The sequence below is a fragment of the Rhipicephalus microplus genome, chromosome 9, assembly GCF_043290135.1.
Source record: "Rhipicephalus microplus isolate Deutch F79 chromosome 9, USDA_Rmic, whole genome shotgun sequence".
Lineage (NCBI taxonomy): Eukaryota > Metazoa > Arthropoda > Arachnida > Ixodida > Ixodidae > Rhipicephalus > Rhipicephalus microplus.
Genome location: NC_134708.1, coordinates 59,622,449 through 59,641,148, shown reverse-complemented (window position 1 = coordinate 59,641,148; position 18,700 = coordinate 59,622,449). Strand labels below are relative to the sequence as shown.

General features: G+C 46.1%; 1 protein-coding gene across 1 annotated transcript; it reads right to left on the bottom strand.

Moving 5' to 3' along the window:
• Nucleotides 1-2,966: 2,966 nt before the first annotated feature.
• Nucleotides 2,967-5,114, bottom strand: LOC142772276 (ABC transporter G family member 23-like). Its single transcript, XM_075874474.1, has one exon. It carries the CDS (start codon nt 5,049-5,051, stop codon nt 2,967-2,969), a length of 2,085 nt encoding a protein of 694 aa, XP_075730589.1. The 5' UTR covers nt 5,052-5,114.
• Nucleotides 5,115-18,700: the final 13,586 nt, after the last annotated feature.

Below are 18,700 nucleotides of genomic sequence, written 5' to 3'. Positions count from 1 at the left end.
GGGGTGGCTACGGAAGCTCGGAAAAAAGGGGGTTTAAGAAGAGATGTGCTAATAATGATATATCAACTTTATGTGCGGCCCATCATGGAATTCGGATGTGTATCATTTTCTGGCAATGCAGCTTATAAAATGAGACCCCTAATACTGCTGGAAAGAGAAGCGTTGCGTTTGTGTCTGGGTCTACCAAAATTTGTTGCAAATAAAGTGTTGTATTTGGAAGCTCGCCTACCTTCTCTGCTAAATAGGTTCAAAATTCTTACTGTGCAAGCAATCTTAAAGAAATACAGTTCACACCAAAGACTCTCATTTTACGCTTTCATTCAAGAACCGGCTTTATTTTTCGAAACACATTGGTCGCGACTACACACCCCGCAAATAATATTTGCACAAGCGCTACTACAGCAAATGAATGTAAAAATTAAACATATTGGTCCAATACACAATCTAAAGTCAATGCTTAGCGTACAATTTGATGATATATTTCCTCATAACGCGAAACAATTGGCACATAGGTACCTAAATGACCAGTTAGCATATTATCTAGCTCACATAGAGATAAGCAATATCATCGAGACTGTGCATCTGTGTCAAAAGAAAAGGCTGGGTTTGGCACCTTCTCTCCTTCTTTTGACTGGTCCTTTTCGATTCGACTCCTAGATTATACCCCTGTATTCATTGCAGAATTACTGGCTATTGTTCTTGTCCTACGCAAATTGCCCTCAAGCGAATTATTAGCAGTTATCATTACAGATTCGTTATCAGTTTGTAATGCACTTTCTGCGGCAGTAAATTCAGAGCTGATGAATACGTTTCGGCATTTAGTACCGAAAAACGTAAAAAAACTGCATTTACTATGGGTACTCGGCCACCGCAGATTATACTTGAACGAAATGGCGGACTCTTTAGCAGCAGTATCCCTGAGAGGGCACACCATCCCAGTTTTGCCAGATATGGCTTACGTGACAGCGCTAAGGTTCCGAAATGCTTGTCTGCAAAGGTGAAGGGTAATTTGGATAAATTCCAAGATTTCGAGCATTTGAGGTATTGCTGCAATAAACAGTGGTATGTATCGCGCCAGTTAAAGGTCACTTATACCAGATTGCGCTGTGCAGTTCCACAACTAAATTATTACTTTAACAAAGCTCGACTCAAGGCGTCACCCCTATGCATTTGGTGCAACTAAATAGAAACAATTGAACATTTCTTTTTATTCTGTCATCGTTATGCTTATCAGAGAAAAATATTTTAGCAGCCCCATTACAAAAGCTAGGAATTCAAGTAAATCTACCATTAATTTATCACTTGGCGGAACTTCATTTGGTTACTGCCACAGGCATATATGCTCCACTGTGTTAGATTACATCAACGCAACTAAAAGATTACCAAGCTAGTGAACCCTAACCTTTTCAAACCTTTAGGTTATAATTCGTAGCTACGTCTGCCAAAAACAAGAGATGGTTTGACCTCTTCCTCAGCAAACATTTTTATTTATTGGTAGTAATATTTCTAAACTACTTTTCAGATTGACTTTTTTTGTTTTAGTTTCTTTTAAGTATCCTGCCACCCGGTTCATAGCTCATCCCCCTCTGTGGGTGAGCGCCATCCATCAGAGGTCATCATTATTATCATCATCATTACCGTTCTTTTACGTTGCCTACTGTGAAATTTGTCACCATGGCTTTCCTTGCGCTCTACGAATTACCCTCTGCACTCCACTTGGTCTTCTATATACCTCATCAAGCGCTTCAGAGTTTCTCCATGATGTTTAGTTGCATTCTCATCTTGATCTGAAAACCTGCCGGCCGATTCTCTTTGTTTCGGCTGGAGCCCCACGTGCATCTCCGCAGATAATGATCTTTTCAATACTGGTAGTAGCATCGATGCATATGACTCGGTTTTCACGCCTAAGTATTCTAGCCCACGTCTATGCACTTGTACCTTGTCTGACAGTCTTCTTACTCCTTCATAGCCACTGCAGCTTGCTACTGTACTCAAGTTAGTTAGATCTTTCATGTGCATTTCTATAAGTGCTTCATCTTTTCGGTATCGCTGCTTGAGCATGTCGATAGCTTTCACATAATTACTGTCTGAATATTGAAGTACCTCCACGACAGCTGCCGCTCATCCGGTTAGTGATGACAGAAGGTTCGTGAACTTTTGATTCTCGTTTCATTCTGTTCTTTCGTGAACGGCCGATTCGAACTGATGCCAGAATCTCTACCATTTCCACATGTCACCATCGAACTTCATTAATTCTACCTTTGGTAGCTTTACTGGATTTGCTTGCGGCGCTTGCCTGGCATTTTCATTTGAAGGGACCTGTAACCTTACTGGCTCGCGCCGTTCTTGTCGACAAAGGTAGGCATTCATGTTAAGCAGAATGCTAATCGTCCTTAGCTTGTACTCAGTGGTCCTCGTAAACTCAACATCGGCTGTTTTCGGCGTTATGAAGTGTTTCATTTGTTCGTTAACTGTATTTAACATGTCGGCGATGCCTCTAATCTGGCTGGCTATCAGTGATATTTCCATAGGGTCTTCATTCTCATGAAGCTTATTTTCTGCTTCTATTACTAGGTGGGTTATTTGCGTTCTCGGCGTTTTTCTTTTCTCCGAAATTACTTCCCTGTTCATTTTGAAGAATTGAGAAAATGGCTGGTCGCTCACAGATTTCAGCGGCGAATCTTCACCCGTGGCTGTGTTGTCTTCCGTGTCTGTGCCGCTCTCTCAGATTTCGATGTCCTGTCTCGCTGCCGTCGGTTCGCACTGCGCCTCCTCGTCGTCCATCCTGTGTGGCCTGTCTTTCGTCCTGGTATTCCGTGGCCAGTGAGAAGAGGAGAAGCCGCTATCTTAGTCACGGCACCATGTCGCAGAAACAAGACGAAGCAAGCGTGGACTGCGTTTGATGAGAACAAACAGCAAGAATCTTTCTTTATATATTTTTATTTCAAATTTTGATATAATTTATTTCACTTTGAAAGCGAGTACATGATCATGGCGAAAGCCATGAAGGCCAGCGTCCAGCCGGTCATCACTCCCGCAGCCCGCACAACATGCACGTTGTCGTACGTATAGTTCCTCAGCATGACGCCGCGCATGGCATGTGCCGGAAGGGCCTGCGGTACGGCCCAGCTGAAGGGACGCAGTACCTCCGGGGCGCCTTCGACGGGCCATAGCACACCTCCCATGAGAAGTGCTGGATAGAGGGCGGCCATCGAGAGCAGCAGGGCCGTCGCCTCGTCCTTAGATATCGACGAAGTCAAAAACCCGAAGTTCATGCCGCAGAGTGCCATCAGCACCGGTATAAAGAAGGCCGCGCAAAGGCTTCCACGCACAGGAGTGTCGAAGACGCTGACGAACACCACGAGCATGAGTACCGTCTGCATGTACGCCATGGACATCTGAACCACCGCATGGCTTGTGATCACCTCCACCGGTGTCACGCCGGCTACGATGGATCGTCCACGGATTCCTTCCTGGTTCTCGGCTACGAGCAACAGCGCCGTCAAAGACATGGACAAGGCAAAGAGCGTAGCGACTATGAGGCCAGGGCTCATGAACTCTCGGAAGGTGAAGTCGAAGGCCTGGTAGAAAGGATCCGTAAACCGTATTGTTTGAAGGGAGAAATTCAGGCTGGTCAAGTTGTGGGAGAGCACCTTCAGATACCTGGTGTGTGCTTCCAAGATCTCTAATTGCAACGTGTTCCGGATGGTGTAATCGGTCGCGTCAAGGAAGAAGTTGACCAAGAACCCCTTGGTGTATCCCCTGAGCGATTTCGAGTGCACCCTGGAATTCAACTCCTTCGTGTAGTTTGGTGGTATGTGGATGGCGCCCCAGGCCTCTTCACCAAGCACCGCATCAAAGGCCTGGCGGATATCAGGAAACGGCTTCTGCGTTACGGTCTCATTGGAGATCTCGGCGAGGAAGGCTTTGCTGAATGAGCCGTTCTTGTCTTCGTTGACGACACCCACCGGTAGATAGGAAGGCTTGCCTCCCACGAAGAGGCAGAACACGACGCCCACAAAAGACGGCACCACCAGCTGGAACAACACCGTGATAACCTTGCGCATGATCTTGAGCAAGTTCTTGACTACCAGCGCCCTCACACGAAGGCAGCTTCGCACTGGTCCCCAGTTGGTCCACGTGAGCAGTGATTCCGGTATAGGACACGGCTTCACGGGTGACGCAGGGGCCAGCCGAGGGCGCCTCATCGAGTTCGGCTTTTCGAGCACTGGCCGCGTCTTCTTGACCTTCTTATCAGCGTTCGTCAGCGCCTGTTTTTCAGTGGGCGGCAGAGTAAAGTCCAGTGCTTGGCACACCTTTAGGTAGGACTCTGCCAGGGTAGCCGTGCCATACGTCTGCATGAGTTCGTCTGGTGGCCGCTCACACCAAATTTTGCCATTCTTCATCACACCCACCGTGGCAGCCTCGGCGATTTCCTCGATGAAATGCGTGGTGACGAGCAGGGTCACGCCGTCCACCTTAGATATCACTAGGAAGTAGCGCCAGATGGCCTCGCGCAGCACCGGGTCCAGACCCACGGTGGGCTCGTCCAGGATGAGGAATGGAGGCTGGTGCATCAGTGCCACAGCCAGGGACACGCGCCGCTGCTGGCCGCCGCTGAGGTGCTCGACAAATCTGTTGGCGGGCAACAGCTGGAAGAAAGAGCAGAGGAAGCTGATCCGCTCATAGATCTTCTCCAAGGGCATACCGAGCAGCTGGCCGAAGAAGTACATGTTCTCGGCTATTGTGAAGTCAGAGTGAAGCGCTAGCTCCTGTGGCATGAATCCGACGCCCGGACCAGGCACCAGTCCTCGGTGCAGCTGCTGACCGAAAATGAGCACCTTGCCCGAGTCCGGCTTGCACAGACCGACCAGGCACTTGAGGAGTGACGTCTTGCCGCAGCCACTGGCACCCAACAAGCCGTAAATGGCTCCCTTGAGGATGGTCATATTGGCCCCGTCGATGACAGGCGGCGAGTTGCGGCTGTAGCAGAGCCTCAGATCGCGCACCAAGACGGCCGCCAGGTTGCTGCCTACGGATGGAGGTCCCATTTCAATGGCGATCGATGGTATTGCGGCACTCGGTTCTCGAGAATGAGGCACCCTCCCACGAAGCGAAAAGGTTACAGAGTAGTTGCACGCTCACGTCGTGCGTTCAGCGACAGTTGCTCAAGCCCTGATTCTTACGGGAACACCGCAGAGAGATATGCGAGCGCGCGCTTTTTGGTGCCCCTTGTCTTCTTCTTCTCCTTGTCTTCAGCGAGTTTCAATACTGTCGCTAGAGTGCGCAGACCACTAGTTAAGGCTTCAAGATCTCTACAGCAGTGTCGTTTTCTCTTTCTATTTCTTGCAGCGTGGAGCATAACTACAGTAACCACTCCAATTTGTAGAGTACAGCTGTCGTTTTATCGTACGCATTCAGTCGGCGCCTCTACTTTAACCTTCCACTACTAACGCGAACACTAAACTGAACCGTTCTTGTTACTTGGTATTCAACTGATTACCATGCTTTTTAGGTTTCATAAAAAGGCGAGAACCGCAGCTTCTGAGAACAGCCACTGTGGTCTGATTACTTTTTTTTCGTAGCTGTTGCACCGAGCTTGTAAAATTGTAACTTTCAAAGTCAATATTACGATTTCAAGGGGTCTCGCGACATCTTTGTGAACAATAATGTAATGACTCCATCAAAAAAGGATATAGCCTCACAAATAGACTGTCACAAAATATTTCAGTTTCGGTCGAGTAAGGTGGTGTCACGGGAATTCGTCGCACGTTCCTAGCACATTCTCTACCCTGACGTATTTGCCAGAGCACTGAAATCTACGCAGAGCAGAAATGACCAGAGTAGAAAGGAGGTGCCCATCGTAAACGCGAGCACTCTATTTTTTTGTTTCTTGCTTTTGTTTCTTTTTTTGTTTTTCTTAGTGCACGGCTTGCTTTAATTATGATCACAAGTGAGCATTCAGCACGTGCTGGGATCTTATGGTGGCCTCGATAACAATGCATCTCACGACGCTCAAACTAGCTAATGGCTGTAGACTACGAAGCTGTGGCGCGGTCAATTTTGTCAATACCATCATTTGTAGAGATAAGAGAGAACAATTCCGAAATAAACTTTAAAATAATTTTAAACATAACGTTTCGTGCTTAGTGATAGTCGTCTCGCCTGCACTTGTGAGCTTCGTGTACCAATCGCAAGCCTTTTATTTTCATGCTGAATAAGCGTCAAGGTGCTCCTTTTAAAGCACCGTAAGTTTTTCTCCCTCCATTGTAAATCGTCGAAATACGTACCGTGACAGTCCTCATGTAGTGAAAGGGGAAAACAATGCATTTGGTGATTGGTGCTTCTGTAAATTAGCTAGTTGGTGGAAGGCTTCTAACGGTACAGAGGTGGCCAGTAGCCGTATATTCTGTGCCCAAATCTAGGCACGACTAGGGCCTCTCTCACACTGCCAATCTATCATCATTTACAGCGAATAACAATAGCTGAACAGAAGGTCATTTCGCCTGCCTGCTGCCAAAGAACGAAAACACATCATTTTAGAAGGATGACCAAAACCTTAGCCTTCGGGAGCCGTTACTCGGGGAGAAATGAGAATCTATCAAACATTGCTTGTAACATGATACTAGTATCGAAAATAAACTTTCACCACTAAAAAGCTGCTCTAAGATTATAAACGCAGTTGTTTTGCATGAGTTGACGTAGCTGCTCGACCTAAGTGAGATCAAGCAAGGAGCCAATTAAATCCAAAATCAATCGTGGAGAGGTGGTGCATGGCTGACACAACGGCTACAAAAAAAGATCATCATCATCATCATCATCATCATCATCATCATCATCCTGACTACGTCCACTGCAAGACAATGGCCTCTGCCATGTTTCCCCAGTCAAGTCGGTCCTGTGCTTGCTGCTGCCAATTTATACCTGCAAACATCTGAATCTCATTTGCCCACCTAGCCTTCTGTCTCCCTTCTAAACCGCTTGCCTCCTCTGAGAATCCAGTCAGTTACCCTGGATGACCAGCGGTTATCCTATCTACGCGCTACATGCCCGGCCCATGCCCATTTCTTCTTCTTGATTTCAGCTTTGATATCCTCAACCCCAGTTTGTTCCCTAGTCCACACTGTTCTCTTCTTGTCTCTTGAGGTTACACCTACCTTTTTCCAGAAAGGAGATGGTGGGTGCTAATTCATTTAGTTAACATTTTTACCCCCATTACACGTGAAATCACATCATCAACACCTGCGATATAGGCAATGACGACAACTGAGTACAACTGAAACAAAGCTGGCGTTCGGCCACCGTTTCAGCCGCTGTAGTTCAGAACTTCAGATCAGAATTCTTTTAGAATCTATCGCTCATAAATTTCAAAATTTGTTGCAATCGTCGTCAAATCAATAGTTTAATTATTCTAGCATAAAAAATGTAGGCGCAAAATATAAGTTACTTGTGTGCTAGTCAATAACCATCTTTTTAACGGGTTTGAGTGCATGTTAAAGAACCCCAGCTGGTCTAAATTTCCAGAGTCCTCCACATGGCGTCATTCATAACGATATGGTGATTTTGATGCGTTAAATCCCACAAGTCAATCAAAAATTCTCATTAAAAGGCTCCTGGCATCCAGACTACGCAAAATTGAGTGCGAATGTGCTTCGCGAACTCATCAGAAAGGTTATGTCGTTTTAATACAATGACATTAGTTTTCCCGAGCCCCACCAAACGAACTACCTCGAGAACAAATGACACTCGCTGTAAATGGCGTCAGATTCAACGTGTGACACAGGTATAGGTTTCGGGAAAACTGATTTCTCCAGACATTCGCGAATGTGTGCGGCCTAACTGCCACGTAATGCTATCAGTGCACTTTACAAAAAGATGAACATAGGAAATCAAGGCTGCTGCTTACCGATGCAGCAGTCATAATCAGCTTTTTTTTTTTGCAGCTGTTAACACAACACGCGTCATCAGCGCCGTAGTTGGCCGCCGCCGCCGGTGTCCGTAACCACTATCACACAAAATCACAGCGAACGAATGACATTAAGAGCGAATGACAATACCTGACATTGCCACCAAATAAGAAACCCTAAGGACATTTGGTGACATACTGAGATTAGAGCCCGGGTCCACTGCGTGCCAGCCCAGTACTCTGCCACTGAGCCATGCCGGTGCTTGGGATTCGTTCGCAAGCTTCCCTTAGGCAGGCTTGATGTCGGGAAAGGAATCGTGTTAATATGAATAATAACGTGTTTTCGAACAGCAAAGAAATCAGGCATCACACAATGCGAATCGCGTAACGAGTGGATCGTCCGATTCTCCAACTTATTACAAAAGCTTGTTCTTCATCACCTAATAACTGTGGCACATGCTGATTCTGATGCCGATGACCTCAGATGGATGGCGCTCACCCACAGAGGGGGATGGGCCAAGAACCGGGTGGCAGGATACTTAAATATTCTCTTCAGGCGTAATTCTTCATCGTCAATAGCCACTAAATGGAACAGAAAATTCGTTACGTGTGTTTAGCGAATACCACGCTTCTCTGAAAAATGGCGAAGGGTAGCCTAACAAATGGCCGCCTACTATGCATAAATTATCATTATAAAGGCGTAGTGGGTACCCAGCAAGTGTGCTTGTAGCATTTAACCGAAGACTGCTTAGAAAAGCCTCTGAAAGACACCTCTTCTTCTTTTCGCTGTGACTGTGCTGCGCCTCTCACGCAGGCCTGGCTTTTTTTTTCTCTCTCTCTCTCTCTCTCTGAAACTTTGTCAGTTCTCTGTACGCCTCTCGCGATATGTAACTTTTTCTACCATGTAATACAAACAAGTAGATATACTAAGTTCCTCTACTGCTTATTCAACGAAAAGTTTATACGTCTAATGGAACAGCCAAATATTCATTCACCAATATCATTGCGTTTTTCGCCACGCATTTTTTATGGATATTCGCAACCGCCTTCACGGAACGTGTAACAAGGACATCGTACTAAGTCTCATAATTTTTGCGGTGTTTACTAAACAGGCTGTTGTCTGCCGAATACTAAAAGCATGACTTGGCTGTCTAATCTCGGCTTCTTTGAAATCATGTGAAATCTCTACACACGCGTTGAAAGATATCATCGAATTATCACTCAAACGTTTTGATGAAGTTCCACCTCGTTGAAACACTATTGCAAAGTGATCTCTCATTCGAGTTTACTTACTCGTGACACAGATACACAGGAAAAGTTGCAGCGATTGCCTAAGTGGCCGTGCACAAGCGGTCATGCATTCGATCCTTGATTCAAGTGGTGGACAATTTTTTAATGTTGGCGTGAGACGTTAGTCACCCATGCGCTTGCATTATGGCGCACTTTCAACTTAGTACGGCTCATCAAAAATTAATCCGAAGTCCTGCTTCACGGTGTGTGTTGGGATGATAAATAACGTGGCTTCATTGACGAAGAGAAAATGACCGGATGTATGTGGTGCGACGTGGAACTTGTATGCCAAAAAAACAGGAAAGCGTTTATAGTGGGATACAGCGATATTTTGTAAGCCATCACCCACGAGAGCTCTGACGTGCTTGAAAATCTAAGATGTGTTAAATAAAGAATGTATGCGGCTAGTAAAAGAAATGACTCATAAGATGGGGGGTGGGGGATCCTAGAAACCTAAACACCCCTACGTAAGACCTCGTTTTCCACGGCTTGAGTGAGTTTGTTGGTTCAGGCATTGTGATTCATAGGCAAGAATAGAAGAACCCTTGAATTAAACCACAGGAAGAAAGAAAAAAACATTTTGAACAAGCTGGCACTAAGCTTGATGAAGAAACTGCGCGCTGATTGTGTTGAAAGCAGTATTTCGTCATGTTCGTACCATACAGTATAACATTATGGGAGCGGCGTAGGAGAAGAAGCTCAAGCACTGAATGAAGAAGGAGCTCGTTAGTGTTCAAAGTTCTGCTGGATATAAAATCCGAAGGTTAAAAGTTGACTATGTGGTCATTCCTGCGCTATAGCCCGACGAAGTCATATTTTCAAATAAATACCTGGTTCCCCGTATTCTGAGACAATCGGTTGTCGACATATCACTTATAAATCGTTTTCCGTACGCGTTGATTGACTGTTTTGACGAATTGTGTCCAAGTAGTGGCGCCTCTCATTGGAAACGCCGTGATTACGTCACAACTGACGTCATCAAGGGCGATGATGATGTTGTTTTTTTCGTTAGTCGTGGCCATTGAATGTTCTAGTTTGAGTTGGAGTAAAGTTTTTTTTGTTTGGCGAGAAATCCAGGGCTTCTTTTTTAGTGAACGCGAAAGCTGCGCACAGTCCAACCTGTTCACTAGTTCTGCTGAAGTCCCACAATATTAACATGCCCTAAAGAGTTTTTCCGCGTCCGTTTACAGTAGTACAGTTCCACTTAGAAATCATTTACGGCAGCGAACTTTTACAATATATCTAGTTTACTCATATACCCCCCCCCCCCCCCCACCACCGCACATGCGGTCAACACACATTTTAGGGGACCTGTTTTATAAGGTACATATCGACCGACGCATTGAAGAACAAAAATCTCTCAGTGCCCCTTATGTAATCACTTATATTCTAAGGATGGATGAATGAAAACTCCTTTATTGAAAAAGAGGGAGGCACATGTCCTCTGGAGGGGCAAGGGATAAGCGGGGCTTTCAAGTTGCAATATTTCATAGTTTCATTGGGTTTGCACTTATTCGAGTCACAATCATTTGTACTGAGACGGTGTGTGGTCAGTAATGACGAAAGTCATATGTCATCATTCAGCCGATGTATTGATTGTGTTCCGCCGTCACCCAATGCCTTTCTATCTCCTAAGGTGTTTTAGTACTGTGCCTTGTTAACCTCCCTGCCTTCCATCTTGTTGTTCACCTCCTCCCCACCCCCGCTTCCAAGATCAAAGGCACCTCAGCTAGTTCATCATTGCCCCCGTGACCGGGCCACCTTCGACCAGGCGACGATGTCACGTGGTGATACCGTCATGTGGCTGCACGTAACGTAAACTCACAATAACGTCATAATGACCTCACAAATTCTGTTGAGCTGTGACGTATCATGACGTTGAATGGTTACGCCATAACGCGACGATGATGAATTTTCGCGTCACTCATTCTGGACGCCGTGAAACGCCAACGCGGATGGTTGGAGTTCCACGTTCGATGAGGCGTCTAAGGCGCTCGCCTTAGTGTCCAAAAACTAGAACACATGGGGGCAATGTTGTCGCGCCACTCTGCAGCGGAAGGTGTAATGCTCGTAGTACCACCGTGAGCCAACCAAGTTCTCGTGTGTGTTTTGGTTGATTGATAGATATCGTGTGAAAGTAAGTAAGGCTATATCAGGAAGGAGGAGGAGGAAGAACGTTTAAGCGGAATCACAGGGAAGTTAGCCAGTTCTCAGACCGGCTGGCTACCCTGTGCTGAGGAAAGGGGTGAGGGGAAAAGATGATAAAAATAAATGTTGTGAAGAGAAAGAGAGAAATTACAAAAAGTTACAAAAAATTACAAAAAATTACAAAACTATAAAAAAATACAATAAAAAGGCTATGTCAGAGATACCGTCGTAGAAGACTGCAGAAAATACCACCCGTTTTCAGTTATTGAGCGTGCGCTGACATTCAACAGTACATCCTACTCAAGCGTTTCACGCGCTTCGAAAGGTGGCCGTCGCGGCAGAGGTCGAACACACGTCATCTAGGCCGCAGCTAAGCCCTTTGACTTTACTGAGATGCTGAGTCGGCCTTGATCATCTAGTGTGTTTGCACGTATACAGCTAACAAGGTAACTACATGCCATCGGCGTAGTATACACACAGGGTGTGGTGCACCTATTTGCACGCACTATTTCAATGAACAAGCACAATGTTTGACGGACCACTTTAGCCAGAATTCTTTGTTGCTGTATCTCGTCAAGTGACGGGAAGGCACCACCCATCTGACAGCTATAGGCTTATCTGTCGGATGTCTTGAACGTAACGCACGAGCCAACAACGTCCTAACGTGCAACATTTTACGAGTTGTACAGTCCCCCAAATCCTAGTAACACTCCTAAGTGCTAATCTTTTATGTATTATCACCTCAAGACTCAATTAGGTTCCAAATTCGAATTCAACATGTCACGCGCCACCCGGAACAAGCACAACAAAACAATGCTAATGCCTTTCACGAGAACAAACGCTCACCGTCTATCCTTTTTTCCGAGAACGATAGCAGAATGGAACACTTTGCCACGCGACGTTACTAACTTAACTAATCAAAATGCTTTTTCAACGGCTATTCAAAATTGTGTTTGATTGGAAGTGCTGGTTTTGTTCCCCTGTCCTATTGAACTAACGTATTTCACGCGTTATCTTGCTACCATGCCACAACGCACACTGCTTGTCTTTTTCGTTTGTTTGTTTGTTTGTGCAATATCTTTTATCTTCACATGGCAACATCCGATTAATTTTTTTTTCACGCTTCCTGGTCAATGCGCGTAGTGTACTTTGTGTGTTTTGCATTAGACTAGCATTGCCGATTTTATTGTATATTCATGTAGCTATTTGTAACGAGAATTGCTGCTGCTTTGCGAATCGTGGGCCGTGTTACTGATTGCGTGCGCTTGTGTGTCGTGACAATCTGTAAGCTTACTGCATTATTGCTTCCCTGTGGTCGCGTGTAAACTTTGTGTTCAAACTCTGCACTGTACCACTCCTGCCCTGGCTGCCAAAGGGTGGCTGGCAGTATTGAATAAATAATAAAAAAAATAAAGTTAGCGCAAGTGCAGCTGATATAAAATGATCCTGTTACAAAACAATTTTTTTTGGCAACTGCATTCAATCATGAGGCGCTAACGCAGAGCGAATTGATTGCTGTGCAAAATAGCTCAATATTTTTGGGCGAAAGTACATCTTTTCCGCGTCTGCGATCGCTCCGCGCTATAAATATGAATCGGTACCGTCACAGGATCGGCACTTTGAAGTTCGCATGCAACAAAAAAACAACACATATTCTGCAAAAGTGCTCCTGTTTCGCGACCACAAATGCGGGTAGTAAACAGAAAAAAAGAGGACAGCGTCGTCAGAATTGCGGTGTAAAATCTACGTATAGGCCAGGACTACAAAAAAATCAAGGAAGCATACGCACGCCGGGTGGATGTGCCGAAAAGTGAATTCGCTATGACACCCGAACTCCCGGCTTGTCTCGCATGGGGTCAGATCGCGACCACTTAGGCAAAGGCAGTCAGGTATGTCGCATTACTCATTGTGTTTGCGATTGCGGGCCCGTATCGGGTGTCTGTCTCGGACTCCATGCCGTCCGCCTGCTCTTCCGCCATCAACACCGTTCATCCGAAGAGAAACGACAGAACGCCGGTTCCTGCTTCTGCGCGCCTGTTTCTGCACGCCGGTGCTCACAGGAGAGCAACGTGGCGCCGCAGTGGTCGGTGGTGGTAGTGTCGTCAACGTATATGACGTCAGCGGCTCGCATGCTCACACCAACACAAGGCAGGAAGTGTCGCTGACGTCAGAGACAAAGAGCCGGAAAGACTCGAGCTAATACGAGTGGTGCTCCATCTACGTCGGAAAAAAAACTAGCTCGATGCTTGTTGCATGGGCCGCAGTTCGCGGAACACTGTCAGGACGAAGCTTGACATTTTTTTTTTCCTTTTTCACCACTATACCCTAACGAGTTTTTTAAGCGCTCACGTTACTTATTTCTCGGGTAAGACGTTATTATTTCTCTCTTTTTCTGTTGAATATGTTTTCCCAGGATCATTTGAAGGGGAGAAATTTAGTGACTGTATGCTGATGTGCCATTTTGAACTACAATAACGTCGGCATATCTATCTATCTATCTCTCTGTCTATCTATTCTCTCTCTCTCTCTCTCTCTCTCTCTCTCTCTATATATATATATATATATATATATATATATATATATATATATATATATATATATATATATATATAAAGGGCCTTGCCATTATTATGCAAATCATTACTCAGCAGGATTAAAAAAAGATCACCAGCGTTAGACCAAGATAACGTGTTGCATATCGTGTTCCCAGTAAAGTGAAGCAATGGCTACTAAATTCTTGTTACCAAAACTCACTTGCCTTCTGTATTTTTGCATCATTAACACATCATTATCTGCCGTATATTCAAACACCCTATTATACATGGTGACTGAAGTATCATTTATGCGCACGATATCAAGTCATCTCTGTAATGTCTAAAATATATCATCATGCACACCAGTGGTAAGTGGTCCCGCATCAGCCTATACCTGAGACATTCAAACAACAGCTTAAATGAAGTGTAATTTACTTGTGCTGGTAAATAATATTACGGTCATGTCTAATGATTATCACAAGGCGAACACGCCACCTCAATGCTGCTTAGCAGGACACTGACAGCCCTATAATTCGGCCCCTTGGGACTAAGAAGAGGTTCAATGTAACCTGCACTCTGGTGGTACAGGGGGGGGGGGGGGAATACTGTTTCATAAAGAAAGCGCTACTGTCCATTTTCACGTTATATAAAGCAGTATTACTGAAACAAATGACAAGGAGTTGTACAATATGCATTAATCACTACCGAAAAGCTGCCGTTGGAACCTGACTTGCTGTGCTGTGAAGGTTAGGCAAAGACAGGCGTAGTACTTCTTTTGGCTGTTCAGTTGGAAATTTTATTTCTCTGTTGGAACAAAAACTATTCTTTCAAAACTCACTCATTATCTTACCTACAGTCGGTACTATTCAACAATGTCAAAGGCATTATTTTACTTGGACCGCTGCATTGCCGAAATTAGGGTGAAATATGAGTGTAAATGCTGTTATTATTTCGAAATTTGACGCAATCTTTCGGCTATTCTTGCTTCATTTGCTCTGTAGCGTTTTAGTCAGTTAATATAGAAACACAGAAAGAAGGAAAGGATTATATATTACTGACTAAACAATGTGTGATTTCTCTAAAAAACACTACACATGCAATAGCACTGACAGTTGGGTGAGTTGGTGTTGTTTCATAGTTATGAACTATGCTACACGTGCAGCATATGTGAATACTTCACCAAAGCGAAAAAAAAGCAAATTAAAACTAAGAATAATAAACTATCATAGTCATGAATAAGTATAGCTACCTTGAGATGAACGAAAAAAATGTTTCGTAATAAATACTCTAACCAGTCATACTATGGAAAAATATTAAGCGCGACACAGTATCACTGGAGTGCGAAAAGTTTGAAGCGCCCTCTAGGCCACACTAATTTTTTGGGAACTGTAACGCCCTATTTACAACTTCTTCCTGTAACCCTGTAACATATATCTCGGCATGATCAGAGATTGTCAAAAATTGATCGGGTACGCTTGCAATAGAGTAACCCATATATATAAATATATAAATAAATATATATATATATTGTCACGTTAAAGAGACAGGAGACGTTTTTAAGGCGTCCTCACAAAAGTCCGAAGAGCGGTCGGCTCAGCGCAGCCAAAAACAGAACAATGGCACGAGGGGAACTGCCACTTCGTCTGCCTCTTTTGCGCTGGCAGCTCAAGCGCGCGGCACTGCCCCTCCTCCCTGAAGAGCATCGCCTCGATGCTAAACGAAGCGTGTATCGTAAAAAAAAAACATTGTCACAGTGTGTGGTACGGTTTTAACCGCACCACGTGCACAATCTCGGGTCGTAGCTGTCGGCGTCGGGGTGGTTGGCTTCCGTCCGGAAGGACTTCGTAATTGACGTCGCTCACTTGTCGTAGCACTTTGTACGGGCCAAAATACCGACTGAGAAGCTTCTCAGAGAGACCTTTGCAGCGCACAGGGGTCCAAACCAACACCTGGTCACCTGGTTTATAATCGACTTGTCTGTGGCAGCGGTTGTAGCGCTGTGCATCGACGCCTTGTTGTTTCTTGATGTTTACGCGGGCTAGTTGACGTGCTTCCTCGGCTCGTTGCACGAAACACTCAGCATCTTCGTCGAGATTCTCGATGTTGTCAATGTCGCATGGGAGCATTGCGTCCAACATCGTCTGAACGTCCCGACCGTATAGAAGACGAAACGGAGTGAATCGTGTGGTCTCTTGCGTAGCGGTATTATACGCGAATGTTACGTAAGGCAGTATTTCATCCCACGTCTTGTGCTGTACGTCTATGTACATAGACAGCATATCAGTCATCGTTTTGTTAAGCCGCTCGGTCAGTCCATTTGTCTGAGGGTGATACGCTGTTGTCTTGCGATGCGTGGAGTAACTTAACTGAAAAACTTGTTCAAGGAGCCTTGCTGTAAACGCTGTTCCTCGGTCTGTGATGACACAGGATGGAGCACCGTGGCGTAATACAATTCTCTCGATGAAAAACTGAGCAACTTCACAAGCCGTGCTTTTAGGAAGCGCCTTAGTTTCAGCATAGCGGGTTAGATAATCTGTAGCGACGATTATCCACTTGTTGCCGGAAGATGACAAGGGAAACGGACCCAGGAGGTCCATGCCGACTTGATCGAAGGGTGTTCTGGGTGGCTCGATAGGGTGAAGTAATCCCGCAGGCTTAACAGATGGGGATTTTCGGCGCTGGCATTCGCGGCAGGCTTGAACGTACTGTTTAACGCAAGCGGCAAGTTTCGGCCAGTAGTAAGACTTTCGTACCCTAGCGATGGTTCGGGTGATGCCCAGATGGCCCGATGGAGGCTCGTTGTGGCAGGCAAATAGAATTTCCTCACGCAGCTCTGCGGGGACGACCAACAGGTAAGTTTTGTTGCTGGCGGCTGCGTTCTTCTTGTACAACACGCCCTGTCGTAAGCAGAAGGATGACAATCCGCGAGTTATATGCTGGGGCAGTGATACGTTGCGGCCCTCTAGATGTTCAATGATAGGTCGCAATTGAGCATCTGCTCGCTGCCGTAAAGCCAAGTCTGTTACGCTTACGGAGCCAAGGAAAGGGCAGTCCTCTTCGAAGCTCTGAGCGGCAGGCTCAACTGGCGCGCGTGACAACGTGTCCGCATCTTCGTGTGCACGACCGGACTTGTACACGATAGTGACGTCGTACTCCTGCAGACGTAGGCTCCACCTTGCCAGTCGTCCGGAGGGGTCTCTGAGGTTCGTAAGCCAGCACAGCGAGTGATGATCCGTCACTACTCTGAATGGACGGCCGTAAAGGTAAGGTCGAAACTTAGCAATTGCCCACACGACAGCAAGGCACTCCTTCTCCGTGGTACTGTAGTTTGACTCCGGGCGTGTTAGGGTTCGGCTTGCGTAGGCGATGACCTTTTCAATTCCCTCCTGCCGTTGGACGAGTACCGCGCCCAGACCGACGTTACTGGCGTCGGTATGAATTTCTGTTTCGGCTTCCTCGTCGAAATGTCCAAGAACAGGTGGTGATGCCAGGCGAAGCCGAAGCTCTGTGAATGCTGATTCTTGTTCAGCACTCCAAACGAACGGCGTATCGTCTCTAGTGAGTCTAGTTAATGGTTCGGCAATTTTCGAAAAATTGCCTATAAAGCGCCGGTAGTACGCGCATAGACCAAGAAACCGCCGCACACTTTTCTTATCGGCAGGAGTCGGGAAGGCTGCGACAGCGGCGGTTTTCTCAGGGTCAGGACGGACGCCTTCTGCACTTACGACATGTCCAAGGAACTTTAGTTCTTCGTAACCGAAATGGCATTTTTGCGGCTTTAACGTAAGGTTAGCCGTCCGAATCGCCTCAAGTACTTGTCGTAGTCGCTTCAGATGTTCGGAGAAGCTGGTTGAAAACACGACCACATCATCCAAGTACACAAGGCAGCTTTGCCATTTTAAGTCAGTCAACACAGTGTCCATCATGCGTTGGAAGGTAGCTGGCGCAGAGCAGAGTCCGAACGGTAGCACCCGAAATTCGTAGAGGCCATCCGGCGTGACAAAGGCGGTTTTTTCGCGGTCGCGCTCATCAACCTCAATTTGCCAGTAGCCACTCTTTAAATCCAGGGAAGAAAAATACTTCGCTCGTCGTAGTCGGTCAAGCGAGTCATCAATACGCGGCAGCGGATAAACATCTTTTTTTGTGACGTTGTTGAGCTTTCTGTAATCTACACAGAAGCGAAGCGTACCGTCCTTCTTCTTAACCAGAACGACCGGTGAGGACCAGGGACTGTTCGAAGGCTGGATAACGCCGTCGTCGATCATTTCTTTCACTTGCTGCTTGATAGCTGCGCGTTCTGTCGGCGAGACGCGGTATGGCTGTTGGTGAATAGGTCTTGCGTCGTCGTAAGTGATTATCCTGTGCTGTGTAATTGGCGTCTGACTCACTTTAGACGACTGAGCAAAGCACGCCCTGAATTCAAACAATAGCTCTCGCAAGGCCCTCTGGTTCTCTTCTGGCAGTGCACTGTTCATGTCAACATCTATTACGGTTTGTCCATTGCGGCTACTGTCTTCACAGGCAAAACACTCAATGACGTCCTCCAAGGCTTCAGCGTAGGCGACCGCAGTGCCCCGGAAAAGGTGACGATGCTCATTGGTGAAATTTGTAATCATGACCTCGGCTGTACCGTTCCGAATGTCAATGATGCCTCGTGCCACAGAAATTCCAAGCGCCAGCAGCAGGGAGACGTTGCACTCTGCCACTGTTTCACCGTCACTGGTTCCTTCGGAAGTCACCTGAATTAGGATACTTGCACGAGGTGGTATTGTGACACTGTCGTCGGAAACACGGAGAGCGGTTGTACGGCGGTTGGAGTCCC